Source organism: Microtus pennsylvanicus, chromosome 2, assembly GCF_037038515.1.
Source record: "Microtus pennsylvanicus isolate mMicPen1 chromosome 2, mMicPen1.hap1, whole genome shotgun sequence".
In the NCBI taxonomy this organism is placed as follows: Eukaryota; Metazoa; Chordata; class Mammalia; order Rodentia; family Cricetidae; genus Microtus; species Microtus pennsylvanicus.
Window position 1 is genome coordinate 70,220,002 of NC_134580.1, and position 22,294 is coordinate 70,242,295.

The 22,294-nt window shown below is 49.6% G+C and overlaps 1 protein-coding gene across 4 annotated transcripts in view; it reads right to left on the minus strand.

The window, feature by feature from the left end:
• Nucleotides 1-5,066: 5,066 nt before the first annotated feature.
• The window catches only part of Prdm11 (PR/SET domain 11), a 93,800-nt gene continuing 76,572 nt past the window's right edge, over nucleotides 5,067-22,294 (minus strand). For 3 of the 4 annotated variants that reach the window (XM_075961476.1, XM_075961481.1, XM_075961479.1), the window contains exons 6-8: nucleotides 20,064-20,251; nucleotides 14,589-15,194; nucleotides 5,067-13,581 (exon numbers count right to left, since the gene is read on the minus strand). In XM_075961476.1, the coding sequence (XP_075817591.1) occupies nucleotides 11,417-13,581; nucleotides 14,589-15,194; nucleotides 20,064-20,251 (2,959 nt within the window). In that variant the 3' untranslated portion in view covers nucleotides 5,067-11,416. The remainder of the gene's footprint in view (nucleotides 13,582-14,588; nucleotides 15,195-20,063; nucleotides 20,252-22,294) is intronic. The other variant, XM_075961480.1, reaches the window with a different exon arrangement.

The window sequence follows — 22,294 nt, forward strand, 5'->3', positions numbered from 1 at the left end:
CATTTCTGATTTTGTTAATTTGGATATTCTCTCTCTGCCTTTTGGTTAGTTTGGATAAAGGTTTTTTTATTTTGTTGAGTTCAGCTCTCAATTTTATTATTTTCTACTGTCTAGTCCTCCTGGGTGAGTTTGCTTCTTTTTCTCCTAGAGTTTTCAAATGTTCTGTTAATTCACTAGTGTGGGATTTTTCAGCATTTACTGCTATGATCTTTCCTCTTAAGACTACTTTCATTGTGTCCCATAAATTTGGGTATGTTGTATAATTATTTTCATTAAATTTGAGGACGTCTTTGATTTCTTCTTTGACCCATTGATGATTCAAGTGAGCATTATTTAATTTTCATGTGTTTGTGGGCTTTCTGAAATTAGTGTTGTTGTTGAATTCTGATTTTAAGCCATGATGATCCGATAAGATACATGCAATTGTTCCTTTTTTTTGTATCTATGGAGATTTTCTTTGTTACCTAGTATGTGGTCAGTTTTTGAGACGGTTCCACGAGGTGCTGAGAGGACAGTATATTCTTTTATGTTTGGATGGACTATTCTATAGAAGTCTGTTAAATCCATTTGATTCATAACATCTGTTAATTCCCTTAATTCTGTTAATTTTCTGTCTGATAGACCTTTCCAGTGGTGAGAGTGGGGTGTTGAAGTCTCCCACTATTAATGTGTGGGGTTTAATGTGTGATTTAAGCTTTAGAAGTGTTTCTTTTATGTATGAGGGTGCCCTTGTATTTGGGGCATAGATTTTCAGAATTGAGATTTTTTCTTGATGAATTTTTTTTCTGTGACTAATATGAAATGTCCTTCTTTGTCTCTTTTGATTGATTTTAGTTTGAAGTCTATTTTGGTAGATATTAGGACAGCTACACAAAATTGTTTCCTAGGTCCATTTGATTGGAATTTTTTTTCCCAACCCTTTACTCTGAGGCGATGTCTGTCTTTGAGGTTGATGTGTGTTTCTTCTATGAAGCAGAAGAATGGATTCTGTTTTCATATCCAACATTTTATAGGTGAGTTGAGTCCATTTATATTAAGGGATATTAATAACCAGTGATTGCTAGTTCCTGTTATTTTAGTTTTCATTGTTCATGATGCTATTGTGTGTGTTTTTCCCTTCTTCGGTATTTGCTGTTGTGAGATCATCTATTGTCTGTATTTTTGTGGCTGTAAATAACTTCCTTGGGTTGGAGTTTTCCTTCTAGTACTTTGTGTAGGGCTGGGTCTGTGGGTAAGTATTGGTTAAATCTGGTTCTGTCATATCTTGTTTTGAATATCTTAAATTTTGGATGTCTTGAATATCTTGTTTTGTCTGTCTATGGTGACTGAAAGTTTTACTGGGTATAGTGGTCTGGGCTGGCATCCATGGTCTCTTAATGTCTGCATAACACTTGACCAGGACCGTCTGGCTTTCATTGTTTCAATTGAGAAGTCAGGTATAGTTTTCTGATAGGTCTACCTTTATATGTTCCATGGCCTTTTTCCTTTGCAGGTCTTAATATTCTTTCCATATTTTGTATGTTTAATGTTTTGATTATTATGTGACGAGGGGACTTTTTCTCTTGATCCAGTCTGTTTGGTGTTCTGTAAGTTTCTTGTATCTTCATAATCATATCTTTCTTTAGGTTGGGAAAGTTTCCTTCTATGATTTTGTAGAATATATTTTCTGTGCTTTTGAGTTGTGTCTTCTCCTTCTTCTATCCTTATTATTCTTAGGTTTGGTCTTTTCATGGTGTCCCATATTTTCTAGATATTTTGTGTTAAGCTTTTGTTAGATTTAATGTTTTCTTTGACCAATGAGTTTATTTCCACTATTGCATCTTCAGTGCTTGAGATCCTCTTGTATTGTGCTGTATTCTGCTGTTCATGCTTGCATTTGTGGTTCCTGATCATTTTCTCATAATTTCTGTTTCTATAATTCCCTCAGTTTGTGTTTCCTTTATTGTCTCTATTTTGGTTTTCAAGTCTTGAATCGTTTCTTTCATATGTTTTAATTGCTTTTTTTTAAAAAAGGGATTTGTTGATTTATTCCAATTTTTATTTGTCTTTGCCTCCATTTCTTTGACAGAATTTTTCATTTCCTCTTTAAGGGCCTCAAGCATTCTCTTAAAGTTATTTTTTAGGTCATTTTCTTCTGCTTCATCTATATTGGGGTGTCCAGGTCTTGCTGTTGTAGGACCACTAGTTTTTGTTGGCTTTATGTTGCTCTTTGTGGTGTTGAGTGTGTTCTTACCTTGCCTACCCATCTTTTCCCCTGATCGGTGTAGTTGGGGCTGTCTGTGACTCTAGAGATCAATCTTCCAGGTGCCAGTAGATCCAAGGCCCAGATGGTTGCTCCTCATGGTGCAGGTGGGCCACAGTTCCAGTCATCTCAGAGGTCACTCGGTGTTCCCAGAGGTGAGGTCATTCAGCGCTCCCTGGGGGTCACTCTGCAATCTTGGGAGTCATTCGGCCCTGTTCCCATAGAGTTTGCTTGCTTGGGGTTGTTCCGCCGAGGTGGCTGCCTTGGATCTACTCCGGCAGAAGTTGCTAGCTCAGGCCTGCTCCAGCAGAGGTCTCTGTCTCAGGCCTACTTCCTTATACCTACCTGCTCCTGTGGAGGTTGCTACCTCAGGCCTGCTCCAGCTAAGGTGGCTGGCTCCAGCCTGCTCCTGGGGAAGTTGCTCTGGCAGAGGTCGCTGGCTCAGGCCAGTTTCCACAGATGTCCCTGGCTTGGGCCTCCCTCAAAAGTCCCTGACTCCTACTCCAGTCCTATAGAGATCTCTGGCTTGGGTCTGCTCCCTCAGCAGTTGCTTCCTTTGTACCTGTTCCTGTGGAGGTTTCTGCCTCAGGCCTGCTCTGGGAGACGTGGCTGGTGAGGCCTGCCCCTGTGGAGGTCACTGCCTTGGGCCCTAACTAGGACTTCTGATCTAGGAGAGATGACAGTGGGCTTTTAGAGATCCTACCCATTTTCTGTTAAAACAAAACAAAACAAACAAAATAAAACAAAATAAACAAAATAAAACAAAACAAAAAAAACTTTTGTTGCATGATGCTAATACTTGAGCATTTTTTGATTTGTAAAAACATGGAATAGAGGTAATTGTTGAATTTAAACAAAGACACAGACGTGTCATATAATGGGAATGTAGCACTTACAGGAGTCGGATAAAAAGCTTAGAGTGGGTAGTTTTTGGTCAGGGAGGCCCCAAAGGTCCCCTAAAATAATGTCATTGCCACTGCTGTTGGCTTATGCCCTATGGGTGAAGGCAATGCATATTCTGATTATAAAAATGAAAAAAAAAAGATGAAATGTATGCTGTGGCAATGCTGAAGCAGGCATGGGCAGCCCGTATATGGCGGTTCTGTTGAACTTGTCCATGTTGGGTTTCATGGTCTAAGTTGATGAGGATGACTGACCAGGTCTTCCTCAGGAGGAAGATCTCATTACAGATGGTTGTGGGCCACCATGTGGTTGCTGGGAATTGAACTCAGGACCTTTGGAAGAACAGGCAGTGGTCTTAACTGCTGAGCCATCTCTCGTGAAGAAGTAAGGCTGGGACTGAACTGCTGACTCGCTGCTGCTTGTTTTGATAATGTTGGAAGGTATAGCATGTGCAGCCTGCTAGGGCACAGTTGTTACAACAGTCTCCCTTGGCTGTGGACCCTGAAGCTCTGCTATCATAGTGCCCAGAGATGCAACTGCCTGTGCAGAAGCAGCATGGACTGTTTCAGGTTCAACAGCAACCTTCTGGCTTTGTTAAACTTTTCTCTAAACATTTGTGTGCTTGGGATAATTTATAGGACACTTCTGCCAATTGCAACTGGACCTACAAGGAGGTTTCCTTTATAAGCAATGGTGGACTGGGAGAACCAAATAACCACCCAAAAACAAGGCCCAAGAACAAGAGGCATTGCTGTGGGAGAGTAGCCCAAGGGTTAAACATATACATCACCCCTCCAAGGCCAAGAGAACACCACGGAAAGGGAGCAGAAAGAATAAAAGAACAAGAGAGAAGGGTAGAGTACTGTGTAGCAATTTCCTCTGCACTGAAACACTGTATCCTGAACACACGTCCATTCAGCATCATTAGAACTTGAGAAGTCCTAAAGGGAGGCTTCCTAAGACTGGAACTAACTCATAAGTCTCGGGAAGTCCCTGAAACTTAACAGACTTCCAAGGCCTTCCTCTCCAATGTTATATAAGTAGCAATGGCAGAATCTCCTACCTGTTAAGTTGCTGCAAACTGCCAAGGTATCTCTAGGGTTCCAGTTTTCATGAGCCATGCTGGAAATGGCTTTGGTGACATAGCTGCCTGTGAGTCGTCAATGCTCTGCAAATAAACCTTCACTCACACTCCCCTAAGTAACCCTCAAAACTCACTGGCTCACCAAGTTGGATTTGGGTACAATCCTTAGTATGTCACCGGATTGAGAAGACTTTATTCACATCTCCCCAGCAACTGTCACACAGCAGTTGCTAGGTGACCAACGTGGAGGTGATGGTGCTTCTTGACTGAAAAGAAAGTGTCTAATGCTAAGAAGACAGAAGTAAGGAAAAAGGAAGAGGTAAGACCTCTGTGAGGAAGGCGGATGGGAGAGGGACCAAGCATCTCAAGAGGAAAAACCTGTATGTAGAGCAATGTCATTATTGACTATAGTTTGTCTAATTCCTTCCTCAAAAAATGTGGGAAAAAATCTCAGTCCCTCAGTGCCATCGGCAAAGTACTCAGAAAAGACCTTTCTAAGTGGGGACCAGGCCAGGAAGTGGAGAGCCACTGAGGGCATTAAGCAGGAGAGCTGGAACCAGCTGATCTGCAGAGCCCCCTCCCCGCGCCCCAAGAGAGATTCTTGTAAGGCCAGTGTGTCTGGGTAGGTGTTTCACTCGGCTTCAGGCACCCCTTCTTCGGCCTGATTGATGGGTGCAGGGGCTTCCTGCCAGCGGTGCACTGCGACAGGAACAGGAAGAGCAGCAGAGATCAGCGAAAGAGGACTGGAGTTCCTTCCAATCCCACACTTCAGCCTTTGATGGGGTCCACACGACTCACTGAGGCCCGTCACAGAGGCAAGGAGCCAAGCTTGGTGCATCAATTTAAATGCTTTTATTAATAATCTTCTTACATTATGAAGATAATGTGACGAAAGGAAAGACTCTGCATACAGATTATAAACCAGCATAGCTCTATTTGTATCCAGTGTTCTAGCCCCCGACACACAGGTACTATAAAGCACAGTCTGCCAAATACTAACATTGAGAGTTGTCTTTAAAAAAGAAAGTATTAACATATTAATATGTGTGTGGTAATAGGCTCCTAGGAATTCCCCCCACCCCCACTTTTTTTTTCTTTGTGATTGACATGAAAACGGTTCAGCAGCTTAGGGGTGGAGAGGAAGAGAGAGACCAGGGCTGAAAAAGACTACTGGCTCTTCCAGAGGCCAAAGGGTACACTGAGGGATGCCCTAGGACAGCCTGGCCTTTGTCTTATGAATAGTATTGTGAGCAGTTGCCCCCTCTGCACGGAGGCTGGTCCCCTCGGTGCCCTGTGGCATGTTCTCTCTCTCTGAGGTACAGTGCATTGTGGGATTGCTACTGGGAATGCCTATCCCCTGGCCAGGCTCTGACCCACTGTAGTGGGTGGAAGGCTCGGGCCATTGGTCCTGAACTCCACTGAGCCAGGCACTACAGGGTGTTCAGCCGGTTGGCAGCTAGCTGTGGTTCAAGGAAGTGGGCATTGGCAGAGCAGACCTGGTCTCAACTGTGGTACAGGACTGGTCTGCTAGAGACTGAGGTCCGTTGGTAGTATGGTGAGGAAGAGCAGGGGAGACCTGCAAAGGCTCGGTATGGGAAGTGAGTGTGTGTGTGGAGCCCAAAGGCCGACTGGGCTGGAGGGCAGGGAGGGTTCCTGTCATCAGATCCTTTCTGCTCCCGGAGAGAGAGGAAACAGGATGCTGGGAGCATAGGCTTCTGACTCCCATGTGGACTGCACAAACCCTCTGCCATCCTGCCAGCCTGCCGGACTCCTTGGAGTCCCAGGCATCCCCACCCAGCGTGGAGACATTGTCTGGGGACAAGCTGAAGAAAATACCCTTCCCAGAGAAAGTGGGCTTGGGCATCCAGTGAGAGAATGAGAACAGTGTCGTGAACTAAGCCTAAACCTGCTGCCACAGCAGAGGTGGGTGGACTGCTTGGTTGGTTTGGGAAAAGGGGACAGCATTGTCCTGAGTACAGCCAGCAGCTGTGGCTGCGCAGAGTGAGCTGGGCCAAGGCCCAGATCCTGAACTTGAGTTGCCATTGAAAATGTCAGTGTGCAGATATATCTCTTCCACCAGGTGGGGCTTCTGAATTAGGAGAGGCAGTGCTACCTGAAGCTCAGGCTGCCTTCCTCAACTCCTGGTGCTCTAGAGACAGTGGGTGAATGAGTGAAGGAGGCCAGGACGGCTGTACTTCAGAGCCTTGGCCTCCAGGGGGCGGACAGAAGCATCTGGGAAGAGGGGATGACATCTTTCTGGACATCTGTTCAGCCCAGGTACTCCTTTTCTATCGCCAGCAGTGCTGCTCATTCCTGATAGGGGAGGGCACTGGGAAGTTTGTGCAGAGGTCCCTCCCCTAGGGGTCAGGGACCAAGTCCGAGCCCCTACTGCTAAGCAGCAATGACCAGCTAAGTGAAGGCCAGTGGTAGGGGGAAGTAGGGGCCACTGCAGCCTGACCTCAGGGGTATCTCCTTCCAACCTCAGCCTGAACTGGCTGGAAAGGAGAGAAAGTGCATGGAGAGAGGTGGGACCAGCTCTCCCCTCCAGTACCCCAAGGAAGATGCCCCCACAGTGGCCAGCGATCCAGCCGGCTGAGCACTCCCACCTCCCTTCCAGAGCAGTCTCTTCCTCCTTACCCAACCCAGCACTCGGCTTCCTCACCACCATTCCAGCTCTATAGACTACTTTTATATCTATTTTAAACATAGAAATGTATAAATATATAGGATATATTTATAGATATATAGACGTGATTTACTCTTACTCTGCGTGTATACGTACTGTATATGTCTGTATATACAATTGATATGCCTTAGCATCAGTATGATACACTGCACATACCCCTGCCTCCATGCACAGCCTCCCAGGGAGACTGCATTGCATAGGTATTTCTAGGGTGATACCATCTGAAGGGATTGGGGAAGGGGAGAGCGTGCTAGAAGGAAGAGGAGGGCCATACTATTTTCCTCTCCAAAGGGCACCTTTTCTCCCTCTGACTAACATGCAAAGATTACCTCAAAGACTCTCACAACTGCCCCGACAGAGGACTAGAGAAGAGCATTCCTCTGAGGGGAGGGGCCATGCACATCTGATGCACTTTCTCCCTCAAGGATTGGAGGAATGGCCAGACTAGACTCCAAGGCAGCTTGTAAAGGAGCAACCCCACCTTAACTGCCTGCTGTGCCCGCCTTTCCTCATCCCAGAGGACCACTCTCCCTGCTTCAGTTGCTAGCTAGCCCAGTCTGACTGGGCTGCCTCTTAAAGGGCACCCGGGCACACATGAGCTCCAGTGAACCTGGGGCCTATGCCCAAATTGGGTGCGTGGACCACAAAAAAAAAAAGCACAAATCAGCACAAATCTGACTTGTAATTTAACACAGATCACACACTGAAAACAGGTAAGGATGCCAAACTCCTGTTTCCATAGAGACAGAAGTGAAAAACAAAGGAGTGTTCTAGAAGACAGAAATTAGACTTCAGGCCAGGTGGCCTCTCCTGGTCCCCATTGAGCTCCCGGCAGGCAGCAATGGGAAGCATTGCTCAAGATCAGGCTGGGTAACATCTCAAGTCTATTTCCACTCTCTATGGCCATGTCCACCTTTATTTCTTTCTCCCACTGCCCTTCCTCCAGACAAATGGAAAACACTTAAGATGTGTTTTAAGTCTCTCCAAGGTCCTTGCACAAAATCAAAGGTCTAGAATGAACAAGCCAACAAGAAACCTCAGCAAAATAACTCAAGTTGGGAACACACAGCCTGAGTGGGGCTTGGCTACCGAGGGTCCTGGAGCCCAGTGGTCTCTCATTCCCCAGCGAGGGTGGGGCAGGGTGGATGGAGCTGCCTCCACGAGACCCACAAGCAGACATTACAAAAGCGCTGAGTTCTGATGCATGCAGGGATTCTAACTGGGCAGGAGCTGCCTTCGGGGCTGAGTAATCCTCCTGTCTCATACATGCTAAGTGGTCATTGTTTCCCTTCGCGTAGGAGAACATTTCAACCACAGGGGCCTGCGAGGTACCCGGCTGGCATAACAGCCACAAGCCTTAGTCTTCAACACCACCTCAGTTCCTACTCTTGGTAAGAGCCAATGAAAGTCACTTTAGTCAGCCCAGCGCGAATACTTGTCAGCCGCACAGACACATTCGTTCGACGCTTCTATACCAGGGACTGAGTTACAGGGCCCTGTCCCATCAAAAACAACTGCATTTATGCTGCAAGGCCTCTCCAGTCTGTTAAACCAACTAAGATATGAGACGAGTCATGGTTCTCCGGCCAGACTGGAAGTGTGGGCCACCCAGGCTCTTCTCTAAGGGGAAACATGAGAAATGCCTAGGCCCAAAATCACAGGGCATCCCAAATGGGAATTCACTGGGCAGAAGCCCCGGCCCTCCCAGGGAGCATGTGTGGGGTTCATCCACATGGTTCCTCAGTCACCCGCCATCCTGAGGCAGAGTGGCCTAGACAGCATCTGTCACAGCCCTGCCTGGGTGAACCAGCCTCACCAGCACCCAGCGTTTCAGAGGCACCTAGCCGAAGGGGTGGGGTCGGGGAAACGGGGGACCAGGGAACAGGTGACTGCTTACAGCCACATGCTGCCAGAACATTCTAGGCCTCAAGGCAGGTCCCTTGCTCCTGGTGTCTTAAGGAAACTCAGGTAACACTGGCTTGGAATATTAGAACCTGTGTCTCTAGCTAAGGACTTGAGTTTGCGTAGCCACGACCTCTTGGGAAGGAACAGTCCTCGTTCTTATGTCTGGCCTAGGGCCATCCAAGAGATGACCCTTCGCGGGCGAGGAAGCCCCTGCACTGGGGAGGAGAGGTGTAAGGCAACTTCGGGGCAAGAAGAAAAGGCCCAGGCCATCATTTATGCCTACAGGCTGCCTGTGAGGGACCTGCCTTGCCAGCCATCCCTACTCTGAACACACCTTGGTCCATGCAGTTCTCAACGGAAACTCCCCAGACCAAAGTGTCTGTGAGGAGATGAGGTTCCAGGGCAGGAGCTGGGCAAGTGGGAGACCTTGTGCTTCAGGGCATATGGAGGGAGACACCAGTTCAGAGCCGGCAAGTGGACGAGACCCGGATTCCAAGCCTCTGAAAGGGACTGTGGGTTTCCTTCCCTAGTTCCTGCTAACTCCCCCTGCTCAGAGGGCAGGGGGTTAAGATGGGGAGCAGAGTGAAGGGAGGGCTGACAGTCACCAGGTAAGGTGAAGAAGGCAGCAGAAGAGGCCTGGCAGTGGGGCAGGTGGAAAGACCCAGCTTTGATGGTTTACTTTTGTTTCTTGTTTTAACATGCTACATCACTCTTGAAAACAAAAACATTTCGAAAAAAAAATATATAATATATATATATATATTTATATCATGAAAACTATTGGCTAGCAGCAATGATTCTAAAGTTATCTTAGCACCAAGACCATGGAGGCAAAGGGAGGATCTGAGGGAGGACGGACAGACTGAAGAACCAGAAAAGGGTAGCAACATGTTCAGTGTTAATGACATTTCCATGAGGCCTCAGAGACGAGCCGAACCCAGAAGGAAGGAAGCCACCACATAGCTGTAAGCCCAGCTAGGCAGGCTGAGGGCATGGGGGCCTTGCCTGTGGTTGAATCTCTAATACCCCACTGAAGGAGAGGGACAGTTCTCTGAAGAACTGACTGCGGCAGGTACTACAGATCTTCTGCCCTTCCCCCCACACAACCCGTATCCACATTCTGGGACGGCAAAAACTGCACAGTTCAGACATGGAAACAAGAGGGAGGTTTGAACATTGTTGACAATGGTTTGTGAGGTATACTGGTAGATATATGAACATTGGTCAGACTCCTCTAGCGTAAACCACTGTCTGCCCCCGGGGTGGGGACAGGCAAGCGGCCATTTCTAAAGCTTATATTGTGGCTGTAGAGTGTGTGTCTGTGTGTGCGTGTGCACACACGTGCATGTGCGCGTGTGTGTAGATGTGCATACATGTTTTTATCTTGAGAATCCCACCTCACTTCCTGTTTTCTCCTTTTCTTTAGGACATTTCAACCCTATTCAAATTAGGAGGAGCTCACGGGCAGAGAAACTCTGCCTGGCATCCTGTGACTGTCCTGCCAGGCTGCGGAGCATATCGTCAGCCTGTTGCGAAAGGAACAACCTCTCTGCGGACTCTCACCTGAGTTCTGCGTAGCTCAGGACATGACTTGCATTGGCGGATTCTGACCCTGAACTATAAAACAGCTGCTACTTGATTACTAAGAGAAACCCAAATCCCCCATATTTCATAGTTAGAAAGAACATACAAGCAATTTGTGGAAGTTGAATCTACACACTTTGCATTTTACTTGTTTTAAGCCCAAATTGCGGTCCTGTTGGGGTTTAGATTTCTTGGCTCACTGTCTCCCCAACAGTCCTAGCTCTGAATGGAAGAATAATGTTTTATCCTCTGCTGGGGCACAAAGCTCACCCTCCCCATGGTCCCTAGATTTCAAGCTCAAATGTGAAAGGATGTTGCCTTCAGTATGACACCTAATATCTCTAACTCCAGAGGTCTGAGGAGGGAACTGACAGCCTCGGGATGGGAGGGTGGCGTGGTTGAGTGTGGTGGGCTCACAGTCGAGGGGGACAAGTGAAGGAATCACTCAAAAAATGAACAAAGAAAGCTCTCCCAAGCTGAGGTCAAGTGATGGGAGAAAGACATCCAGAAATCCAATCCACCCTATGGAAACCCTGACACAATGCGACGGGAACAGAATGCCAACGAGGAAACCACACCTTGCCCCCCAGTCATAAAACCATACCAAAGAGAAGGTGAGAGCGTCACCCCAACCCCCAGCCCCGTGACCAATACATGAGAGCAGAAACAGAACAAGCCACCCAAGAATGACGAAGAGAATCGTCATTTAGCTTATGCTGCTTTGACTGTTTGGTAGGAACACGTGTGGCCCGGAACACGCTGTGTGAGTGAAGGGGTGCCTCGTAGGCTGCAGCTGCCAAGTGTGGAGACAAGAGTCAGTTGCCGACGCTGCTCCTTTCTGAAAGCCGTCAGTAGCTTCCGGTGGACACATCACCTTAGTTTTTAAAAAATTTTCAGTGTGGATTTATATATATATAATATAATATAATATATATTTATATAATATATCAAAGCTTATGAGTATAGATTAAAAAAATATTCACCGGCTTTGTGACCTCTGCTGTGCAGGCCCCTACATGTCTGGGTAGAACTCAGAGCCATGGTCCACAGCCTGCAGCATGGGCTTCTGCTCCAGGGCAGACATCCTACTGAGGACCTCCGCTGACAGTGTGTAGCTGTTGCCAGACTTCTCCTCAAACCAGCTGTCCAGGGCTCGCTTGGCATCAAAGTTGGCGATGGGTGGTCCATTCACAGCAATTGTCAACAGGTCACTGAGCTGCTCCAGGGTCAGGCGGGAGCGGTGGTTTTTGCGGACCCGCTGGAGGGCACTGCGGCCTTTCTCACAGCAGGCAGTGGAGGTGGGGAGGACTTTGAGTACCTGAATGACCTTGTTCAAGAGCGGAAACCTTTGCTTATACTTGCAGATGTGACTGATGAGGTCTTTGAAGCCATTTTTGGTGTAATAATCAGCCTTGAGGTCTCTCCACTCGATCAGCAGGCTTCCCCGGGGGTCCACCCCTTCGCGGCACACATCCCGGGAGAAGGTAGGAATGGCTTCCAGGTGGTCGAAGATCTGGACCATGTCCTCCTTGCCGAAGCTCAGGAGCTCTTCACTGTTCCTGGGCCAGGCGGCTAGGTCGAACACTTGGCAGGCCTTCACAAAGACCCGGCTTCGGGAATCGAACCTCTGTGCCAGAATGACCTGTGTCTTCTGGCAGATTTTCTCCCTGATAGCCTGGAACTTAGCCTCAGCCACCCTGAGGTTCTTCACGGCGATCCCATTGAAGCTCTCTCGGAAATTCTCCTCAAATTCCTGCAGGTACTCCCCCGGGGAGTCTGCCAGCCGGCTGATCTCCTGGATGGCCTCTTCGATCTTGTCGTCCACCTGCGACACCAGGAGATACTCTCCCTGGAAGATGTAGGCCAGGCGTGAGAGCACGGCGATCACGTCCAGCAGGAAGTAGATGAGCTTGATGGACTGGTAGTCCATGAGGAACTGCAGCAGGGCCAGCGCGATGGCGGAAGCGTCTGCCCGCTGTGTCTGGCTGCTAACATCCTTGAGGTGGGCCACCACTTCCAGGTAGTCCTTGATGAGGGCGTTCAGGACATTCTGCTCGCCGATGATCCACCTCACCGCACGGATGTCCCCCAAGAACTCCGTCTCCTCGCACAGGGTGGAGGCTGTGGAGCGCAGCTCACACATGAGACGCGGAGAGTAGCGGTAGAAACTCAGTAGCTGCTTGAGGTTGTTCTCCAACTCCTCCAGACAAGGCAGCTCCTTCCCACTGATGGCATCCAGGATCTCCAGGTGGGGCCGGTGCACCATGAAGGGCAAGCATAGAAGCCAGGGCAGCGTCTTGCGGATGGTCATGAACATGCTGGCACGCAAGCTGGCGGTGATGTTGGCCCCATCCACTCCCAGGCCGACAGTTGGCTTCTCATCCTGTAAGCGGATGCCAAGGGCAGAGAAGGCCCGGTCGAGTGCCTGGAGGTAGCTCTCTGTGCTGGAGAAGCCTAGCTCCTGCAGGGATAGGAATTCTGTGGCCGGGGGCCCATCACTGCTGGTATACTGCACGTACACGGCCACCGTGTCAGCCAGGAGGTCGTCGCTCTGCCCATCCAGGATGATGCTGAGGCAGGGTGACTGACGCAGGCGCTCCACCAGATCCTCCCTCAGCGCCCGCGCGATGTGATGGATGAGGATCTGGCAGTCGCCCTCGTTCATGTACTGGTCTACCACCTTGAGCTCACACTTGCGCAGTAGCTCTGCCAGCGGCCTGAAGTCCAGGTAGGGCCTGCCCTCCAGTGCCAGGTGGTAGGCGGTGTTGAAGAGCAGGGTCATGTTGCGGCACATCTCCTCGGTCTTCTCCGGGTGCATGCGAAGCTTGTACAGCTGCAGACACTTCTTATGCAGATTGCTCTGGCTGTGCAGCTTGATGGTGTGGATCTTAAACTGCTTGGAGCCGATGATGAAGGCGGAGGTGCGCGAGGACTGCACCGTGTACTGGCGGCACACGTGGCACCACATCTCATTGAGGGTGGGGGAATATCGGAGGAACCAGAACTTCTTCAGCCATTCCTGCTTGAAGCGCCGGATGCGGCGCCCAGCGGCGGAGGACATCTTGGAGGGTTCATCGGTTGCTGTCATCACATCATTGGAGACAGACTCATCTGCAGAATCCACTTCCTGGTCGTCATCCTCCATGATGGCAGGGCCAGAGACCATGCTCTCTGAGGCTGGAAAATAAGAGGGGATGGAAACATTCACATGTGCTGTTGACAACACAGATTTAACAAGGTATACTGCTGGAAAGCAGGCCCCACGGGGCTAGAACCCCAGCTTGCTCTCCACACGGAGGTTTCCTCCCCAGGGATTGCCCATGGTGGCCTCTGGTCGCTACCCATGCTCCATGCTCCAGGCTCCCTGTACCTGAGCTCAGTCTTGACTTGTGGGTGCTTCTGGGGTGGAATGTTCTAGAATGTTTGATGTCACATACTCAGGTTACACTGGAGGACCAGGCACTGGAATGCCCAATACCGATACGGTCAGGGGAGGCGTGTGGTTTTTAACTGAAGGTAGCATGGATGCTGAGGCAAATGTATTTTTATATCTACTCCATTCCATTCTGAGGGTAGCTGAGTAGGAAAGCTGAGGGAAACAACCCGGCTTAGCTGCAGATCTGCACGGAACCAATCCCCAGGTCCCCCTGGTTCAAAACTTGAAGAGACCCAGGAAGCCAGCAACGCAGGACAAAGTTGCACAGCTGTTGACTCCCGGTCCTCCGGTTCCTTATCCTTCTAGAACTCTGGGCTGGGAACCTAGCACCATATAGGCAGGACAGAGTCTGGAAGAAGAGGACTAGGCTGTGCTCCTGGCCTGAGTTTGGGGAGCTGTGAGAGCTCCCAGCAGACAACCTGTTCAGGACCGGGGGAGAGAGAAGTCAGGCTGGGGAGAAGAAAACAGTGGGGTCCCCAGAGGAAAGCAACAGGTCAAGAACACAACACACAGCCCTCCTGCAATGGGACATCCTTTATTGACAAGCAAGATACAGGTTGGCACATGCAATACCCCCAGAGCTTCAAGCCAGCCTGCCTCTGGCACCTGAGGGACAGGGTTCCCAGCCCTGGAGGTGGCTGCCTCTGCGTTGCACTTCTCGGGTCTCCTGGCAGGCAGCTGTGACAGAGAGCTCTGGGCCACCCTCCACACAGCGTGCCATGCGCTCTTCCCTCTAACACCAACTTACCTGCAGGATCTGAGAACTCAGGGAGCTCCAGTACCTGCGGAGGCAGAACGGAGGGCTCAGGTGGCTTTCCAGACTTAAGCGTGTCGAGCTCTGCCTGCAATTCCCGCACTTTCTTCTTCAGGCGAATGCAATTAGGGCAGAAGGAGGTGGTGGGCAGTTCGTGCGGGTCGGATGCCAGAGAGGCCTCGGCAGGACTGTCAGCCCTGAACGACGAAGGCTCCTCCTCTTCATCCTCCACCCTTTGGGGGACCTTCCAGTCCCCTTCCCCCTGGGTCCGGCGGATATTCTGTATGCCCTGGGTCATGGCAGCGGCGCTCTGACCGTAGTCATCATCCTGGTACTTGGGGACTTTCCGGATGACCAGAGAGGTGCTCAGAGCCAGCTGGCGGGCTTCCACATTAGCAGACTCCAGTGAGGCTTCTAGTACATCCTTGAAGATGAGATCTATTTTCTTCTTCTTGGCCTGAGGGTGGATGTCCCCCTCATCAAAGCTGCGCTTGTAGGGACTTCTGCTTTGTTTCAACACAGGGAACTGAGTGGAACCCCTTAGGTCTTCCGGACTATCCAGGGCTTGCTCAGCCTTCTCCCTCTGCAACCTCTTCTCTCCTAGGAAGGAAAACCAGGGTGTGAGGATGTGGGGAAAAGCCCCAAGTGGAGGAACCAACAGGAAACAGAATGGGCCTTCTGCTAGGGAGTCGCCTGACACATCCTCCTGGTTCTAACCGTCTGGGTCAGGTGAGACCCAGATGGAGAGGGGAGCATGCCATGGGAAGTCATGAGGGTCACAGGACAAGACCTTTACAAGGAGGCAGTTAGTTCTGAAGAGCCCTTGCATGGATAAATGCTACACCTATGAGCTGGGATGTGCCTGAAGGGGAGAATAACAAGAAGTGCCCATCCTAAGGGAATGGGACCCCCATACTATGACCCTAAGAGACAGCATCCCTCCCCATCTGAATAAAGCAACAAACTTCAGAGCTGAGTAAATCTCCACCCACCCTGGGAAAATTGCTCTCCAGACCTAGACTACGGGATGGCTGCCGTGCCCAGTGAAGGGTATGGGGAGAGCATAGGCTCCACCCTCCTCCGTGCCCAGTTTTAGAGAACGGGAGAAACAGCCACCCTAGAGTTGCTGTCTTTCTGTTCTCCCAGCAGTGTGGAGACAAAAAAATACACAAAGTCCTGTGGTTCTCAGCCATGTCTGAAATTTAAAAAGGAAGAGAGCTTTCTAAAAATGCCAAACGTCAGCCTTCTTCAAGGTAAGAACAAGGCAGTCACGAGACCCAAAGCGTTCTCAAATATAACTGTTTCCCCACCTGCGAAAAGATGTTTCTTTTTCTATCATTTTTAGTTACCTTGAAATGTTGGTGAGCTCACCAAAATAAGCTATTTTAGATTCTTTAACACAGCCAGCAGAATAGCACAGACTGCTACAGGGTGCTGGTTTCCCCAGGGGGAAAAATGCTGAGAAAGCAGAGGAGTCTTCCAGCTCTCAGAAAGTTCTGGCAGCAGAATTGGTTGGGCAATCTCAAAGGCTGCCTGAGCCAGGGTCAAGGTCAGGTCCCTGGCTCTGTAACCTTGGGCAGAGATTGCTCTGAATGCACAGTGTTCAGGCTTCTGGTGAAAGGATTTATTCCGTAGCCCTAGGTGAAGGTCAGGAGATTCCAGGTTTGGCTTCCCTTAGCTACTTTCCTCAAGGCTCCAGACTCGCACAGATGACAGCACAGCAGGGCTAAGTCGCTCAGGTCTCTATTCTATCCTCACAGGATCTGCCTAAGTATCAGACTCACCAGGCTCCTGGCACTCAGCCAGCTTCCAGGAGCCTGGGTTTCCACACAAGCAGAACCACAGAAAGCTCAGTCAGTGATGATGAGGTGAGAACATTTTAAAAACGCAGTGTGTGGGCTGGAGAGATGGCTCAGAGGTTGGGAGCACTGCAGGTCTCCCAAAGGACCAGAGTTCAATTCCCAGCACCCACTCTGGGACTCTAGTTCTAGGGTACCCAGAAGACATCTTCTGGCCTCAGAGGGCACCAGCACACATGTGATACACAGACAGACATGCAGACAAAATATCCATACGTATAAAATACATAAATAAAATTAAATTTAAACACATTTAAGATGTGTTTGTGTCACCGAGCAGGTGAGGCGTTCACCAAGCTGAACCTCTGGAAATCAAGGGTGACTGTTCAGGTTTTTATAGACTCCTCAGACATCGGGCAGCTGGAGATGCAGGGAGGCCAGGGCGGCAAGCATAGCAGACTGCCACTGTCTCTGGGTTCTAAGACAAAGTCATTCATGTTTCCTAAGACAAACGGGAAACCCTTCTAGACTCAAGGCTTCCATGTAGGCTCCCTGGTCCACAGATGACCTTTAATAAAGGTCACCATGAATTCTATTCCAAATCTTCCAGAGCATTCAGGGATCAAACCAGAGCAAATAAGAAAATCTCCACATACATCACGCACATCACCTACATGTGTTGATGCCTACCATTCAAAGAACCACAAACGAATAACTGACATTCTCTCTGGAAGCTCTGGGCTCCACACCACACTCTTCCAGAAAACAGACGACCATAATCTGCTTAAGTAGCCTCTGTTTCACTAAAAGCCAGGTACAGTGCTGCCCCAGTAACCTCAGCGTTTGGGAGGTGGAGGCAGGAGGCTCTGGAGTTCAAAGCCAGCTTCAGCTACAAATCGAATTCAAGGCCAGCCTGGGATACAGGAGACCTCATCTCAAAAAGGGGGTGGGGACTGGGGTGGTTTGATTTTCAAGTATGAGGACCTGAGTTCAATGCCCAGAATTAATGTTAAAAAATAGCCAGGTCATCAGAGAGGCTTCACCCAGCAACTTAAGGAAACAGATGCAGAGACCCACAGCCGAACCTTTAGGAGGAGCTCAGGGAATCCTGTGGAAGAAGGGGAGGAAGGATTGTAGGAGCCAGAGGGGTCAAGAACACAAGAAAACCCACAGGATCAACTAACCTGAGCTCATAAGGGCTCACAGAACTGAACCGACAACCAGAGTGCCTGCAGGGCACTGACCTAGGCCCTCTGCATATATGCTACAGTTGTGTAGCTTGGTGTTCTTGTGGGACTCCGAATACAGAGAGCAGCGGCTGTCTCTGACTCCACTGCCTGCTTTTGGGACCCTTTCTTCTTACTGAGTTGCCTCACCCAGCCTTAGTAGGAGAGGAGGTGCCTAATTTCACTCAACTTGATATACCACGACTGGCTGATATCCACAGGAGTCCTGACCTTTTCTGAAGATAAACAAAGGAGGAATGGATGGGGGTTAGGGAGAAAGAAGGAAGGTGTGGGGAGAGACTGGGAAGAGAGAAGGGAGGGGAAACTGCAGTTGTGATGTAAAAACAAAAAATAAATACGAAAGAAAAAAGCCAGGTGTGGTGGCAGGCACTTGTAATCCCAGCGCTGAGAAGGTGGAGACAGCTGGCTCCCTGGGTTCACAAGTTAGACAGCCTATGGGCAATCCAGGTCAGTGAGAGCTGTCTCAGAAAGCAAAGTGAATGACTGCTGAGCAATGACACTTGAGGTTGACATCTGGTCCGCAGATGTACTCACTCATACATCACCTGCACACACGCATACTCATATGCGCACGTGCACACACACGCACACACACACACACACACACACCCCTCTGATACCCTAAGTGACTGGGCAAAGGGGACTGTCCAAAGCAGAGCTGACAGGCCGCTGAAGGCACACTAAAGGATTGGGACTCTGTGCCTAACATCAGCATACATCAATCATCCACCAAGCCCCACAGTCACTCTCAAGGAGCACTTTCTTCACAGTTCCAGCCGGCCTGCTGTGGTTGCTGGTTTCCTCCTGCACCCTACAGTTCAGCCTGGTCCATACCTCAATCCTGTCTCTTGTAAGGCTTGCTCTATCTCAAGTTTGTGTGCCAGGCCTCTTGTGAGCCTCCACTTCCCCAGCCTCCCTCCTTTCTCTAAGCTGTCCCTGGGTCTCAGGACTTGGGGATGAGGCGGGTGCTTTGGAGAAGATAAAAGAAGAAATGCTCCAGAAAAATCCAAGTACGGAAATCTGTGCACGGCTGAGACTTCTCTCGGTTTTCTTCTCCTTGGGTGCTGTGATTCTCCTGGGAACTGCCTGGCTGCTTCAGTCACTTCTGCTTTTATCCATGCAGCCAAGGTTCACCAAACACGTCGAGTTTCAGGAAGAGGCCAAATGGCAGCCACCTCTCACCACAGAAGCACGCCTTCCTAATGAAGCCAGCACAGCCCAAACTCAGCTCCAAAGGGGACAGGAGATGAGTTCCCACAGGTCTATCACCTCTCCTGCAGTTGCCAGATGCTTTGAACTATGCCAGATGGCTCTTGGGCACCTTTTGTCTTCCAAGTCAGCTTCATTTCAAGGCGTCACCTGCTTCTGTCTCCTCCACTCCTCTTCCAAACAAGGCTGGCTCCAGCCAAGAGGTCAGGCAAATATACGGTAAAGTAGGGCTTGGCCTGGCTTTGGCTCTGAGGACCAAATGGACTCTGGGCATGTGGATGTGTGGCTTCCGTGCAAAGAAGAGATTCTCAAAAGAAGGGCCTGGGTGTGCCAGGCTGAGGACGGCAGCAAGATCCTGTCAAACAGCTCATTTCAATGGAGCCTGGGGTCATCTTCTCATGTCCTTCAGTCTTCTCCTGGTAGAAACCATTCTTTTATGCTTTTTTATGCTTGGACTGACAAGAACAAGTCCAGCAACGTCATACCGAGGCTGGCTTTATCTAGTGGCCACTGTTGGCTACAACTTAGATCCTGACTTCATATGTCTCAGTTGGAAACCTAGCTCTGACCTCATGAGTCATGTGACCTTGGGTAAGCCACTGAATTTCTGTAACGCCCAGTGTGGTCATCTGTACGATGATGGAGCTGATGCCACGGGAATCACCGGACTAGAATTTTACAACCAAGCACTTAATTACCATCGAGGTAGAGATTGCACTAATGGTAGTGATTATATTGTTCCACGAATTCTCAGAGCATCTTAGTGGGTTAGTTCCCATTACTGTGATCACGTGGCAATGTGTTGGAAACTCAGCTAGCACACAGGAAGTAACTGCAGAGGTATTGAGTGAGAAGTGTCTTTGCACCAGTTAGAGTTAGCGGAACAGGACTGGTTTTCGGTCAATGATTTACTTGACTGGGTTTCCTTGATCTCCTCAGGACTGCCTCCTAGGGAGGACAGTTCCCTGGGGTAACAACTGACTTACTGTGCCTTACTTGTCTGGCCTGCCTGTTGGATACTGCATTCCTCAGTGGTTTCCTTGGAAGGTTTCCAGAGGAGCTTTCTGGGCTTTGGTGGTGCAACCCTCCCTGGTGCATATGGTCTTGGCTTTGTGGGCATGCCCCTTCACAAGTACCAGCCTAGCCCTATGGGCTTAGCCTTGTAGGTGTAGCCCTGGCCCTGAGGGAATGCGCCTTCCCTCGCCCTTACTTACCCCGGGTCAGATTGCGGTGGATGGTCTCCTGGGACATGCTGTGCAGGCGCTTCATGTAGTCCTCGCTGTACCAGACCCGCAGCCGCTCTCCAGGCCGGATGTCTCGGCATGCCCGGAAGTAGATGCGCTCGCTGTGCTGGAATGCCAGGAGGTTCTGCTCCCTCTCCTCCCGGGAAATGACCACGTACCTGGTGGGGAGGGGACAGGTGAGAACCATGGGTCACACCTGGTGCAGTGCCTCCAGCGCAGGGCAACACTGGTTAAAGTCTGTGGGCATGTAAGCAAAGCTGCTGCCCCGCCCAGAGACAGCTAACTGGAGTTGGTCCTCCTCACATCTTTCTTTGAACCTTAAGAATCTGTTTATCTGAGACCAAAAATGGTACCTGTCCTGGCAACCTCATGGGTCACAGTCAACACTAGACTCAACAGCAGGTGCCCATCCCTTTCTCTCATCACTGTGTTTTTTAAAAAAATGTATTTTATTTTAATATTTGATGTGTAGGGATGTTTTGTCTACATGTATGTCTGTGTATCTTGCTCTCATAGGCCAGACGATGGCATTAGTTCCCCTGGAACTGGGTTACAGAGGCCGGTGAGCCACCATGTGGGTGCTGGGAATCAAACCTGGCTCCTATGAAAGAGCAGCCAATACTCTGAAGCACTGAGCCATTGCTCCAGCTCCAGTTTCACTGCATTTTAACCTCAGGCCTCTGGTGGCAGCTGGCGCAGGGGATGCTTTGGGCTGTTTTCATATTCCACTAGGCTTATCAGAAATATCCACCCTCTAAGAGTGACTGGTGATAGCTCAATCAGGATAAAGAGCAGCATCCTTACGCCGGTCCAAAGAGGACAAGCGAGAACGGTAAACGAGAGACAACAGAAGACCCGCAGCATAGTTTAAGATAAGGACAGAAGGACTCAGAGAGGCTGAGCAACTCCCCCAAGGACCCCGCTAATTAAGGGGTGATGCAGCTTGGCAGCCTATTCTTTCCACAACTGCAACTCATGGCTTCCATGTGGGCATGGAAAGCACCAGCCCAGCCATGCCCAAGACACCAGTGTAGGTCCATCCAATCCAGGATCCACACCCCTCACCCAGTGTCCCTCAAACGACACTTTCCACATCCTGGCAATACCTTACCCATCTCCACAGCAGCGCTGCTGTGATGGAAAGTGAGAGAGCTCAGAGCCAAAGCCACTCATTCTGTGTTTCAACAACGCTTCGAGCCCGCAAGAAGAGCTTGGGATAAGCATGCCCACGTTTTAACCATGACCGTCATTCTGAGATGATCATCTCTGGAACTGAATGCACCTTCCAGGTTTGCTCAACAACGTTTGTGCTGTTTATCAAAGTACTCACACAGATGTCAGTCCCTTTGCAAGGTGACAATGGGGGCCAGCAGCTCCAAGAAGACCTCTCCAACCCTAGGGCCGTGCCTAAGGTCCTCATATCCACCCTGCTCCTATCTGGACAGGTCCCTGCAGAGTCAGCCTGACTTAACCTTGGAGGAGGCTGGCACCTTACCAACACATCCCCTGATGCTCAAGAAACAATCCACTCTGGTGACAGAACATATCATAGGCCGTAGGAGTGAAGGCCAAAGCAACCAGAGAGCAAACACCAAGCTCCAATCTGGATAAGGTCAATGGTGCCTACAGCCCTGGGTCAGACATCATGTCCAGACCTTAACCTCAGTAGACCTGCGTTCACATCAGTATCTTACATGTGCACCAGAGAGCTCCCCTGAGCTGTGGAAATGTCATGGGGGTCTCTATGCACCTAGGTACAGCTAGCCAAGACAAAAGACAGGCCCCCAAGACGCAAGCAGCCATCCTCAGCTTCATCTCTCCAAAGGACCAGCCTCAGCTCCACTCCTGAGATTTCTTTTTGTATGTGCAAAATAATTCCAAGCTTCTAATCCAGCAAGAATCTGAGATTGGTGTCCAGATATCACCAGCTTACTGGTCAGCAGGGCACAGAGCAGAGGTAGTGCCTAGTGTCTCTGTTCCAGACACATTGGGAAGGCAGAAACACCATTCCTGTGTTCTCTCTCTGGGCTCATACAACATATTAAGTGTACCCTCTTCTTTTCCCCCTTTGGTTTCAGGACAGCCATCAAATACTAAATGCTAGATGAGAAGGCAAACGAGGAACAAGTCACTATCAAGGCTTGTTAAATCAAAACAGCAATGTCTGGGATGGGTCTAAACATCTCAACCTGTTTGCGTCC